We start from the raw sequence: 13,517 nt of genomic DNA, 5'->3' as shown, positions 1-13,517 counted from the left end.
GAATTTTTGTTTCTCAGTTACACTGTGAAAAGGCTGGAAAAAATAAAGCATTCAAAAATAGGTTCCTATACTTAAAATGCATCATAAAAGTTAAGGAACTTAGGTTAATATTGTGGGGTTTTGGTAGGCTTCATGGGACAGAAATGATGCTAAAACATTCATGATTGGGGCTGGCACTGTGGCATAGCGGGTGAGGCCACCAAATGCAGTGCTGGCATCCTACACGGGCACCAGTTCAAGTCCCAGCTGCTCCACTTCCAATCCAGCTCTCTGCTATGGCCTGGGAAAGCAGTGAAAGACGGCCCAAGTCCTTGGGCCCCTGAACCCACGTGGGAGACCCAGAAGAGGTTCCTGGCTCCTGGCTTCACACTGGCACAGTTCCGGCCCTTGCAGCCAACTGGGGAGTGAACCAGCAGGTGGAAGACCTCTCTCTCTCTCTGCCTCTCCTTCTATCTCTGTGGAAGTCTGACTTTCAAATACATAAATCCTTAAAAAGAACATTCACAACTTGACTAAACTAAATTTCAGGAGATTTATATCTTGAAAATAAAGATTCGGGAATTCCATCAAGAGAATATTTAAGACAATATCCAAGTAACATAATGCATTGTCGCCCCACCCCACCTCCCTCAAACTGAAAACTCAGAAATACAACATGAAAGGAAATGTATCTGAAGGAAACCAGGAAAGTGAAAAGTGAAACGAGAATCCTAAATGACTATGTGCTATTCTCCCACCAATGTGTGCACATTCCTATGTGCATTTAACATAGCTACTATTATAGGCAGGTTGTGAATTAGCCCAATTAAACTATGGAATGGAAAATGCAGGGCCTGCTTCATCAGTAGGCGACCAGTGACACTGCAAGAAAATGTTAACATAATTTAAATGTCTTTAAAGTAGCACTCTGAAAACCACAGATATACCAATTCATTGAAGGATTTCCTGGACTCCATGCCTGTTCTCTCACTACAGAACTCCCAAATATTTGCAACATTGAACTGCAAGTCAGTTTTAGTTTTCCCATTCATAATTACTGAGGTGTACATAACTCACAAACAAAACAAAGGCATTGTGTGAGGTGAAGACTCCATCTAGTCTCCCCCCCCCCATAGATACGATTCTAGTCAAACACAGGGAAAGCATCTTAAGACGTTTGGCGTAAACCACTTTAATTTTGGAATTTCCCCAGAAAGTTTCTAAATTTTAACTTCCTGTTAGTAGTACACTAGTAGTTGCTAGCCTAGGGAGAGGCTAGGCTTATGGGAGATGATAAAGTTTTATGGTGGTCACAGGAGCAGAGGTGTGGAAAAGGTGACGGAATTGAGACACAAAAGCGAAAAGCCAAAGAATCACGTATTCATGTGGCTTCCAGAAGGGTGTGGGGACCAGCCAGCCTTTGAGATGCCTGGTGAACGTTATCAGAGAACATGTGTGGACTGGGAGCATGACAAAACAAGAGAACAGATTTTTCCGGGTTTGTTGTGTGTGAGGGAAAAGAATTATGGAATCAAGGAATCAAGTTTGAAAATAGCCAAAATGAGAAAACCGTGGGCAACATAAACAGGTCTAGCTAATGATGGGAGAAAAAGCCAAGACCCTCCTGAAACACGGTACAGAGATGAGGCTGTCTAGGATGAGAAGACCAGTGAGAACAAACACTTAGACTGAACATGGGGTCATTTCAACATCTGGATTTGAATAATCAGGACTAAGAGGAACACCAAGAGTGGATAATGAGGAAACTGGAACATCCATGATGACTCGCCTCAAGGGGTTGTTACCGATTAGTCCCTGCTCAGCATCTCCTAAAATGAAAACCAAGGAATGATCCTTGGATGTCAACACTAGTGAATGCTAACCAGCAGGAAGGAAGACTCGATTCTCCACATACTATAAGAACCAAACCACAAAACACAATACCTAGGGATTCTGAAATTCTGTGTTGTTTAAACACACGGACTAACAGGGATTTCGTTTCGTCAACCAAAGTTTCACAACCAATGGCATGGCATCCATTGTGGATACTGTGCAGAAACAATACCCCTCTCCTCTCTGACCTAAAAATATCATAATCCAAGTGATTTCTGTCGCTCCCCCTCTTCGTGGAGGAGCAACACAGGACCCTGCGCTGTTCTTTCTGTCTGCTCGGCCCTCCCCGGGTTTGCTGCTGGTTCTTCCCGGGTTGGCTACTGTCCCTTCCACCTCCGTGGAAGGGCAGTTCCCCCTGGCCGCATTCCCCACTTCCGCAGGGGAGCAGCACACCGCCGGCCGGTTCTCTCGGGGGCTGCACGGGTTCCCTTAGATGTTCCCCATAGATGTTCCCGGTGCATGCCGTTTCTCTCCTCCTTTATAGTCCTCCTCTGCCAATCCCAACTCGGCTGCCCACACGCCGAGTACGCTGCTCTCCAATCAGGAGCAAGTCCTACAGTTAATTGGCTGAACTGGAGGCAGCTGTGCGGAAGCTGTTTACTTCTCTCCCAGCGCCATATTGTGGGAGAGCAGATGCATAGAATAAGTCTTAATTCCAGTAACTCAGTCTAGTCCGGGCTGCTCCCCACAATTTCAATATTTCAAAATCTAACTTAGAAATAAAAAGAACCAGTATTGAGTTATTCAGAACCTTATAGTTTTATACCTGCAACAAATATACTTAGGGAATAATGCTTCCTTCTCAAACTTTCGGTGCCATCCTCTGATCTACTTGCCTCTGATGATAAACAGAGTCCCCACAGTCCTAGCTAATGTAATAATATGACTGGGATATGTGAAGTTTACATCGTATGTCTCCCCATATAGCCGCATTCGTTAAGACGATCTAACAATATCTTGCTAAAGAACTTTTTCATAAAATTAGGGCAACACTGGATATCACAGAGGCAGAATTAGAATTCAGTGGGGCAATGACATCAATATACAACCATTTTGGGGGGTTTCCCAGTCAATGCTATCACTGCTGTGTTGCAGAACCTTCCATGTAAACTGAGATAAACTAGCTTAGCAAATTAGGAAAAACAGGAGTCAAAGCCTGTGAGCAGGAACTTCCTTTCTGGATGACTAGATCCGTTTTCTCAGCTCCTATCCACCAAGCAGAACTATAAATCCAGAAAATAACACAAGAAACCTGGAAATTAACGCAGTCGCTGGGCATCGTAAGTGCCCACCCGACAGAAGATGACTCACCTGCTGGTTCACCCATCCTGGCATGACAATTCAGCCAGGTAGGCCCATTCCTTCTGGAACCGTATGTGATACCTCCGAGCACATACACATTTTACGATATACAATGTAAAGCCTATTTAGAACATGTGACATGAAATTTATAATATATAATACAAATTGAATATACAGCATTCAATTTATAACATACAATATAATACACAATTTATCCTTCCTTTCCCCTGGCTCCTGAAGGCCCGAGTGTCCCCTGCCTGTGGCCAGGGCCGGCATATGATACGCACAAACATTTCAAGAAGACTCACCAGGCGAGGAGGGACAAACCTGAGGGTCCTGTTGAACCTACTGCCACTCCTCCGACACCAGCAGCCCGGCCCTTCGTGCAGGTGTTGCTCTTGGCTGCTCACCTCCTTGTTCGAAGGCTTGGCGCCAGTGCTCAGCACATGTTCCAACAAAGAACTCCACGACGCTGAATGCTAAGAAGAGAAAAGGGAAACAGCAACACTGAGCACCCTTTTTATAAACTCGGTATTCGACAGCATGCGTCAATTCTGATTGGATTCCCTTCAGGCACCAACCAATCAGAAAACAAAGACCAAGCCCACACAGGCTTGCACACGGGATGTGGCTCCAGGCTTCTCCGGAGCTCCTGCTGTCTGTACCAAGTAGACAGCGAGGCCAGGCTCCAGTGCGGTGGGGCTGCGGGTCAGCTGTTTGCTTCACTTTTGCCATGGAATTTATTCCACCATTCGATTTAAAATTTGACAGTTTTTCTCTTTAGGTACAGTACATACTCCTCTGATTGTCTCCCTAGAGTGTTCAAATAAAGTGAAACTGCTTTTATAGGACTCATGCATTGGGAGTGGTTTTGTTTTTCAACGACTGGATTACAGAAAGAAAACAAGTATGGGATGCTGGCATTACGGGTGGTGGCTTGACCCACTGCACAACACTAGCCCCTACCCACAGGAATTTAGAAGCCCAATGATTTAGAAAAAGACTGTCTCACATGTGGAAGGAATGCAAATGTATAGTTTCGGTAAGTCTGAATGACTTTTATTGCAGAAAACAAGAAAACACAAAGATATTTCAACTAGGTGATGAGGAGTCTGATATACAACAAATGATTCATTTAGCAGTACCGTTACCACTGCGGGATCTTTTCCTCTAACTACTGGTTTAGACACTTGATTTAAATTTGCGGCCAGCCTTGGAAAGCTGGAAATCTTGATGCCAAGCAGAAGCGAGATGAAATTTGAAACAGAGGCATACCAGCTAGAACCACAGCCTAGACCTAATTCTAGTGTTTACCCTTGGCGAGAGTTGGAAATCACAAACTCTGTAAGTAAGAAAACACCATCTCCACCTCCAGATTCCACGTTAAGCACCATGTGCGCTGACCAACAATGCTTTCCTCCCTCCTACTTAATAAAAATATAATAAAAATAAGTCTACGATTGCTGCACTAATTGTAAGATACCTCTGCTTAAAGATACACCATGAAATAAAATATTTCAAGGATTTATAATAACTCTAAGAGGTTTCTAACTCAGAGAAAGTTCCAGGAGGCAAGGGTAGGTCTGTTCTAGTCTCTAGAACAGTGGGCAATCAATCCCCCAGGGCCCCAACTGTTCCCCTCCGAGGTGACTCAAAAACGCGTGCTTGAGCAATTTTGAAAAGTCACAAGTTGAGGGGCTGTGTACTAACAGAACCCTACCAGCCATCCAAATGAAGGGAGAACCATCATGCAGACATTGTGCAGACACCACACCACCTGTGGGTAAGGCCTCCCCAGTGTGCACAGCACTAGCCCTGGAAATGCCAGTCACAGGGCGTAACGATGCCCACGGGGGCTGTGCAGTGTGACGACTCTGCCAGTAATAACATCTCTACCCAACAGCTCTCGAGTAGCTCAGGAGCGTAGCAGTTACATCTTGTAAAAACTAGCAGACGTGACTTTTACACAGGCCAAGAATATCTACTAGCTCACTTCACACAAGTCAGTATGTGTCATTTCTGATGATCACTTTATCAGCAAACTTCAACAAGAATTTCAGGCAAGATTTTAGGTCAGTGAGTACTGTGGGTCTGCAAGATTCTTCTTCTTTCTACTTGAGGCTTTCTTTGAATGGTTAAAGGTTCTTTTTAAAAAAAAAAACATTTTATTTATTTTAAAGGCACAGTTACAGAAAGAGAGGGAGAGAAAGAGAAAGAGAAAGAGAAAGAGAAAGAGAAAGAGAAAGAGAAAGAGAAAGAGAGAGGTCTTCCATACACTAGTTCACTCCCCAGATGGCCACAATGGCCAGGAGCCTCTTCTGGCTTTCCCACGTGGGTGCAGGAGCCCAAGCACTGGGGCTATCTTGTGCTGCCCTCCCAAGTGCATTAGCAGAGAGCTGGATTGGAAGTGGATCTGGGAATCTGAATCAGCGTCCATATGGGACGTTGGTATCATGGGGGGCGGCTTTACCAGCTAAGCCAAAACACTGGCAGCAAAAGTTCTTATCTTCTACTTTAAAGTTTACAAAACCCCTCAGAAATCTAGAAATTTTATGACACAGCTAACAACTCGGAAAGGACAAGAGTTATTAATGGGTGGAGTAGGGCATCTGGTACAGTGCTTAAGGAGAAACAACCGGGGCCTGGTGAGTGGACAGTGCTGTCTGTGACTGTCCACCAATCTACTTTATTTTCAGCTGTGAGTCCTAGAGGTTTGAGAGCACATTTAATAATGTACAAAGCAAAGAGGCAGAAAGAAGGGCAGTCAGGCACAAGAGGGCACTGCTCTAGTCTTTTCCACACTGCAGGTGCGGAGATCTGTTCAACACCTGTGTAAATTTCAACGCGGTCAGCCTTGTGCTAGGGAGAGAGCTGGCCTGCAATGCCATTGCCTACTGCAGAATGCTAGCAAAGACCTAGTGATTCTGAACTAACACAAGTCATCAAAACAGTTCCAGGAATGCTCTGGTATGGATAATCCACGTTGCTCCCTGCAGCATTGCTTTAATGGTGAAATATCAGAATTATCATACAAAATAGCAACCGCTTATGTTGGAATACAATGTAATCTTATACAGTCACAGCCAATGGGTTATACTCAGCAGCCAAGGCCAACCTCACGGGCGCAGCCTACATGGTCACAAAGGAGCCATCACACAGCGCTGGTACTCAGAAGGGCCTTCACTGGGTGTAAACCTCTGCTGGTGGTGACTCAAAATCCTCGGTTTGTAAGCGAGTCCAAAGAACATGAGGCTGAGCCAAGGAGGTATGCGGGAGAAAGGAAAGAGCTTTATGACTTAGTACCTTTAGTGGCACTTTATCCCTGCCTTAGGAACAAGGCGCTCACAAAATTATGCAGCAGGCCCTGTTAGCAGTGGTGATGCAAACCCCTCCCAAGCAGCCAGCCACCCTGTGAAGGAGGGAACGGAAGACTAATCAAGGAATGGCTTCTGGTATAGTGGCTAAGCCACTGCTGGAATCCCCACAGCCCATGTTAGAGTGCCCAGGATCAAGTCCTGGCTGAAGTCCTGATTCCAGCTTCCTGCTAATCCACCCTGGGAGGCAGCAGGTGAAGGCTCAAGTACTTCCATCCCTGCCACTCACATAGGAGACTTGGATTGAGTTCCCAGGCCCTGGCTTCAGATACAGTTCCAGCTGTTGTGGGCACTAGGGAAGGAAACTAAGGGATGAAATATTTCTCTCTTCCTTTGAAATAAAGAAATAAGAAACAAAGACTAATCGCCAGGGACCTTGTGGACCCCTCCAACCCTCTGGTCTTAACCCTACCAGCAAATCTCCTTTCATACCTAAGGGTCCCTCTCAAAAGTCAGTTCCAGTCCCCGGGTGGCAAGATGCCCACCTCAGACTCCTCCGATAGCTCAAAGAAAGATGACCACTGGTGGGAACCAGGACACAGGACCTATATTAACAAATCACAGCATGAGGCCACAGAGTTATTAAGAAGGGTCCTTAGTAACATAGGACAAGTGCCTGTGGTTCTGCTCCATACAAAGACAAGCCCAAAAGAAAAGTACCACTGGTTTTTATGAGCTACACCTCTCTGATACGCCACCTCTAGAACTACTGGAACCTGGGGTTCCAACCCCAGGAGGGACACAGCAGAGCAGGTTTTAAACTGGGGCTTTACTGTTTTTGATATATGGCCTAGGGCAGGTCCCCACCTCCTTTAGCCTCCTATTTCAAAGGGGATCAGCAGTGCCTTCCTCACAGAGCTTTGAAGAGGATTAAACAGTACAATGTGGTATAATTAAGTAAAACTCTTGCTTTCCCTCCTTGTGCTGTTATTTAGAAATGAGACGATGGTACACTAAGAACCCTGACAAGTGAAAGTGCTTCAAGAATGCTGATTCTGTTGCTGTCTCCTTCCTTGGCCCTCGTGCCCTTGTTCTTGAGACCAGACCCTTCATAAACCATCAGTTCCTGTCCCAAGACCCACCAGTGAGTGTATTGTTAGTTCTGCATAGGCTGAATACCAACTGTGTACCAGGGACTACAGGAATGAAAGCAGAGAGAAAAGGCCTGCCCTGGACAAGCTCACAGTCTTCTATGAGATACAGGTATTTAGCAAATACATGCTGATAAAATGGGTTAAGCGCTTTACGAAGATAAGCAGTGTGTTATGCAAGTTCTGGAAACGTATCCCTGCCTGGGAGGATGAGAGAAAAGTATCACAGAGAAGGAAGACCCTTGAGTTGGATATTTTGAAACATGGCTACGACTTTCTCAAGCTGAAAACACTGAGGAACATCAAGTAGTGGCTGCCTATCTGCAGAGCAGTGGCAAGTCTGGCATGACAGAAGCAGGGGCTGTGCAGCTTGGAAAAGGAAGCTGTGAACAGACCTGAGAACAAGGCCTTGGAATGCCCCCCTAAGGGATTAGGGCTTTTGAAAGTATGCAAGAGGAGATGAGAAAAGATCAGACAGTCCCCTGTGCTTTCTAGGGAAATGCAGGTGGTATGCAGGCCTGAAGCAGAAAAGCCTGGAAGAAAGAATCCGGAGAGCAATGAGACTTGGCAGCAGGCAGCCTCGGCCTGAGGGCTTGTGTAGGACCTGAGCCACCACTGACATAGATTCGGTGACTACTAGGAGACAGATGCTGGTAAAGAGGGTGCTGCCAAGCTTGCCAACTTGGAAGGCAAGTCAGATGGAGCCGCCAATACAGAGATCAGTGCAATGTGTGGAGCAGGTTTGAATGGAACAGGAAGTCTGCGGTACCTGCAGGACACTCAAGTGTGTGTCTAAGAGGCAATGCAAACGGAGATGTAGATCCCATGGTAGAGGCTGAGGATGGAGACACTGCTTTGGCAGGTAGTCTCATAGAGACGTCGGTTCAAGCCACAGCAGTACGATCACCTCGAGTTGATTCGAGTGCCCCAGGCCAGTGTTCCCGCACACACATTACGGTTCAGAACCACCCAGAGAAGAGAGGCCGGGAGTCAAGGCCGCTTCTCACGGACGCGGCCAAGACTGATTCCGGCCAGGGCCAGGAAACCCCCAAAACGGAACCCGGGCCGTGGGAAAAGTTCTTCCTCTCCCAACCCCCGCCTCCACCCACCCACCGGCACTCCTGTCACACTCGCCCTCCCTCGACGCTGCCCCACACGCCTTCCTTCCCCTTCCTTCCACGCCACCCCACCTTCACGCCACCTTTTCCTTCTCCCCCCTTCCTCTCTCCTCCCGAATCTCCCTTGGCCGCCTCTCTCCTCCTCCTCTCCCCTCCACCCCTCACATGCACACCCCTTGCCCGCTACCTGCACCCCAGGCCCCACCTAGCCCGCGACGACGGGAAGGCCATCGCGTCCAACTCACCAAACAAAGAGCGTTTCTGCTCCTCTGGAACAGGAGCCGAGGTCCGAGGGGTAGTCGTCCGGAAGCTGCCCAAGAAGAGGCCCGCGCCTACACATTTCCAGAAGGGCAAGGTAACTGATGCGGCTGTCCCGGGCTGCAGTGTCTCTGATTCAGGCCTGACCCCGGAGGCACTGGGTCTCACTCAGGCTCCGCCAGCAGCATCGAGGACGGCTCCTCAAGACTTGAACAGGCTTTTGGGCAGGAACAGATGAGGAGCAGACTTCCATCTGAGGATGGCTGAGCAGGAGATGTACCTACGGGTACAATTCCTGGTCACAGCGCAGGGCGCAAATTCACTCCCCACAGGCAGCTGCCATGGCGCCATGGGACACATCTGCATGCTGCTACGTCCAGTGTGGGGCGCCCAAGAGCCGATTCCAGTCCCGCTACTCCAGGTTGGGAACCAGGGAGGCAGCCGCTGATGGCCCAGGTACTTGGATCCTGCCTCCTTCCCTCCTGGGAGTCCTGAATGGAGTCCTTGCCTCCTGGCTTCTGCCTGGCCCAGCGCTGGCCTTTGAAGCCGCCTGGGGAGAGAAGCAGTGCATGGGGCATCGCAAGCACTCTTGCTCTCTCTCAGTGATTGCCCATCTGGTGGTTCGCCCCCCTCCCAGGTGGCTACAAAGGCCAGGGCTGGGCCAGGCTGAAACAGAAGCCAGGGACTTTATCTGGTGCCCCATCCTGAGAACCTGCCACCGGGCCCCTGGCTCCTGAATACTGGCTCCGGATCTGCTCAGCTCCCATCATTGCGCCAATTTGCAGAGGACCAGCAGATGAAAGACTTACTTTCTCTTTCTCTCTCTCTCTCTCTCTCTCTCTCTCTCTCTCTGCATATAACTCTGAATTTCAAATAAACAAATAAGAACTTTATATATAAAAAAAAAGGGGGGGGAAGACATAGCTATAAATAAAATACTACATCACGGCCAACTACTAGAGTTTATATCGAACTTGATACTATATGCATCACCTGGCCTATTAACACAGAACTCCTGTGGGAAGGATAGTTAAAACCCGTGATTTGCAAACCCTTCCAAAAAGGAGACAAAGGGGAAAAATCTTCCATCTCATCCCTTCGGACCAACATTTTCCCAACATGCAAAACAAATGCATCATAAAGAACACGGCACATACGTATCTGTCATGACTGCGCTGTCACATTCCTCAACAAAATATTACCAAACGCGCTCCTGAAGCACAACCAAAGCTTAGCACGCTGGGTGCAACTGAGAGGTACTCCAGGAATGCAAGGATGGCTACCATACACAATCAATATCTCACAGAACAGAATAAACATGGGGAAAGCCCACAAAGTATCCCTATAGACACAGAAAACCTAGTTCACAAAAACTCCCACCACTTTGGCCATATCAAAATAAAAAGGAATCATCAAATCAGGAACAGAAGCTAAACCTCGGCTTGACAATGGCCTCTTACTGAAAACCCACAGAGCGCTAACATCACACCAAATGCCAGTTAACCGGAAACTGTCCTCCTAGACCAGGAAACAGACGAGCGTTTTCGCTCTTATTCCTCCCCGTCAGCAGTCTCGGGGGTCTCGAGCAGGGCGGCTGGGCCATCAAAACGCAAACAGACGGGAACGCGGGGCCGCTCCAGGAGGAGACGGAGCCCCTCTGCTCTGGCACAGCTGCTCGCACACTGGGGAAAGTTGCAGACCGACCGTCCGCACAGCAAGACCACGACTCCACCCGCGCCTTCGGGACCCGAGAGCAACAGGCACGCCGGCAGCGAAGACTCGCAGCGGGAAACCCCAACAGCCCCCGCGTCACTCACCGCCAAGGGGGCCCGGTCTGCTGGCGGCACAGAGGCCCGCGAAGGCCGCTGCTTCCACGAGGGGCCGAAGAAGAGAACCGCGCCCGGGAAACGGCGCGGCAGCCTCGGGCCGCAGCCTCTCTGAGCCCGGCCTGACCCCGGGGGCGCTGGGTCTCCCGCAGGCTCCGCCGGCAGCGTCCAGGACGGCTCCCGACGGCTCGCGCGGGCTCTCCGGCAGCAGCGGACGGGACCCGCGAGGACTCCTACCTGAGCGCCGCGGGCCACGAGGGGCCACTTCCGGGGCACAAGGGGCCACTTCCGGGGCACAGCGCCGGGCGCAGGCGCACTCCCCATGGGCGGCCGCCGTGGCGCCACGGGACGCACCTGCGCGCTGCCTGCCGCGTCCAGCGTCCGACGCCCCAGGGCCGCTGGCAGTGCGGCCTCTGCAGCCTGTGACCCAGGGACCACGCCTCCCGGCCTCCTGGGCGCCCTGAATGGAGGTCAAGCCTCCTGGCTTCTGCCTGGCCCGGCGCTGGCCGTTGGAGCCGCTTGCAGAGAGAAGCAGAGCACCGGGCATCGCGAGCCCTCTTGCGTCTTGCTCTCTCTCACGGATCGTCCCTCTGGGGGTTCAACCCCCAGGTGGCTACTAAGGCCGGGGCCAGGCCGGGCTGAAGCAGAAGCCGGGGACTGTATCCGGTGCTCCACTCTGGGTTCAGGGGCCTGAGTCCTTGGGCCGTCTCCCTCTGCTTTCCCAGGCATGGCAGCAGACAGCTGGATCCCATGGGGAAAGGTTCCCAGGAGGGGCCGGCGCTGTGGGGGAGCGGGAAAAGCCACCACCCGCAGCGCCCGCATCCACATGGGCGCCGGTTCGAGTCCCGGCTGCTCCACTTCCAGTGCCGCTCTCTGCCGTGGTCTGGGAAGGCAGCAGAAGAGGGCCCAAATCCCTGGGCCCCCGTACCCATGCAGGACACCCCAGGGAGGCTTTTTTAGACAATTGTATTAGAGTTTTCATTATTGTGTTCAGTTTCGTAATAAAGATTATTTGCTTTTATATCATATATGATTGTTTTCAGTTTGATGGTGTGGTGATGTTTCACTCCACTTTTTAAGACTGTGTTGGTCATATAAACAGCAAGGGTTGACTATGTGTGTACAACTTAATTAAGTTGGATTCAGTGGTGAAGTATGACACTTTTTATTACATGAATATGTTACATTTTGAGAAGTTATGATGAAATTCTGTGTGTAGCGGCGGCCGCGGGGGACAAAGGGCGGGCGGATCGGCGGGGAGGGGGCGGGGCGCGCGGCCAGGCCAGGCCCGGGGGCTCCGCATGCTGCAGCTGCCCCCGGGCGCCCCCGCCGCCGCCCGAGCCGCGGAGCCGCGCGGAGCCGAGCCCGCGAGCTAACCCGAGCCAGTGGCCCGGAGCCAGCCGGCGGGCGTCCCGGAGGCGGCGGCGCAGGGAGGGGCCCGGCGCGCGCGCGCACGTGGCCCCGGCCGCCGCCATGGTGGACAGCGGCCCCGCGGGGGGCGCGGCGGTGGCGGCTCCGGCCCCCGGACCGGGCAGCGGCGGCCCAGGGCCCCGCGTCTACTTCCAGAGCCCCCCTGGGGCCGCCGGCGAGGGCCCGGGCGGCGCCAAGGAAAGGTCACCGTGAAGTACGACCGCAAGGAGCTCCGCAAGCGCCTCAACCTGGAGGAGTGGATCCTGGAGCAGCTCACGCGGCTCTACGACTGCCAGGAGGAGGAGATCCCAGAGCTGGAGATCGACGTGGACGAGCTCCTGGACATGGAGAGTGACGAGACCCGGGCGGCCAGGGTCAAGGAGCTGCTGGTCGACTGTTACAAACCCACCGAGGCCTTCATCTCTGGCCTGCTGGACAAGATCCGGGGCATGCAGAAGCTGAGCACACCCCAGAAGAAGTGACGCTCCCCGACCCGGGCGAACGGTGGCTCCCGCGACAATCGCTGCCCCCGACCTCGTAGCAACAGCAATACCGGGACCCTGTGGCCAGGCCTGGCGCCATGAGCAGGGCTCCCCGTGCCCCTGGCTCAGGGGCCTCCTCCCAACCCCTGGGTTTTCCATTTTGGGGGTTTTTTATTGTTATTATGCTGACGGGACTTTTTGTGTTTTTATATCGACGCTGCGGCGCGGGCCCTTTAATAAAGCTAGGGTAAGCCTTTAAAAAAAAAAAAAAGAAATTCTGTGTGTAGTGATTTTTTTTATTTTTTAAAAAATGTAATGGAATGAATTAGCATCATTTTCCGATGATAAATTCAGAAAATATTGTTTATAGTTAAATTATTTTTAAAAAGAGAAGCGGGAGAGAGAACATGTGTACCTGCACATATTCCAAAACTTTAGATGGGTTGCTAAAACCAACTTTTAGCTATGAATTTCAAGGTAAAATAAATCATTACATATTAAAGCAATCCTGAATCTATTTTTTCAGTTACTAGCAATCATCTCATATTGTGCCTTCAGGTGAAATGATCAAATAATAACTTTATCTTTCAGATTTTATTCCCTCGCATTTCTGGTATTCACTAGATGATACACACTGTTTTACAGATATGATAATTAAGTCTATTCTTTTTTTTTTTTTTTTTTTTTTTTTTTTTTTTTTTGACAGGCAGAGTGGACAGTGAGAGAGAGAGACAGAGAGAGAGAAAGGTCTTCCTTTGCCGCTGGTTCACCCTCCAATGGCCGC

At 50.2% G+C, this 13,517-nt stretch overlaps 1 protein-coding gene and 1 pseudogene across 5 annotated transcripts in view; one reads left to right on the top strand and one right to left on the bottom strand.

The window, feature by feature from the left end:
• The window catches only part of LOC149124896 (uncharacterized), a 37,875-nt gene extending 25,948 nt beyond the window's left edge, over positions 1-11,927 (bottom strand). For 2 of the 5 annotated variants that reach the window (XM_089302127.1, XM_089302128.1), the window contains exons 1-3: positions 10,833-11,908; positions 9,003-9,089; positions 3,483-3,653 (exon numbers count right to left, since the gene is read on the bottom strand). In XM_089302127.1, coding sequence (XP_089158253.1) covers positions 3,520-3,653; positions 9,003-9,089; positions 10,833-11,388 — 777 coding nt within the window. In that variant the 5' untranslated portion in view covers positions 11,389-11,908 and the 3' untranslated portion in view covers positions 3,483-3,519. The other 3 variants (XM_089302129.1, XR_016211684.1, XM_089302126.1) reach the window with 3 other exon arrangements.
• A 215-nt stretch (positions 11,928-12,142) lies between these two features.
• Positions 12,143-13,008, top strand: LOC149124895 (protein phosphatase 1 regulatory subunit 14B pseudogene; annotated as a pseudogene).
• Positions 13,009-13,517: the final 509 nt, after the last annotated feature.

The sequence above is a fragment of the Oryctolagus cuniculus genome, chromosome 8, assembly GCF_051225735.1.
Source record: "Oryctolagus cuniculus isolate XC-2025 breed Fujian yellow rabbit chromosome 8, ASM5122573v1, whole genome shotgun sequence".
Taxonomy (NCBI): domain Eukaryota; kingdom Metazoa; phylum Chordata; class Mammalia; order Lagomorpha; family Leporidae; genus Oryctolagus; species Oryctolagus cuniculus.
Note: the sequence above shows the minus strand (reverse complement) of the source record. Positions and strands in the feature narration are given on the sequence as shown.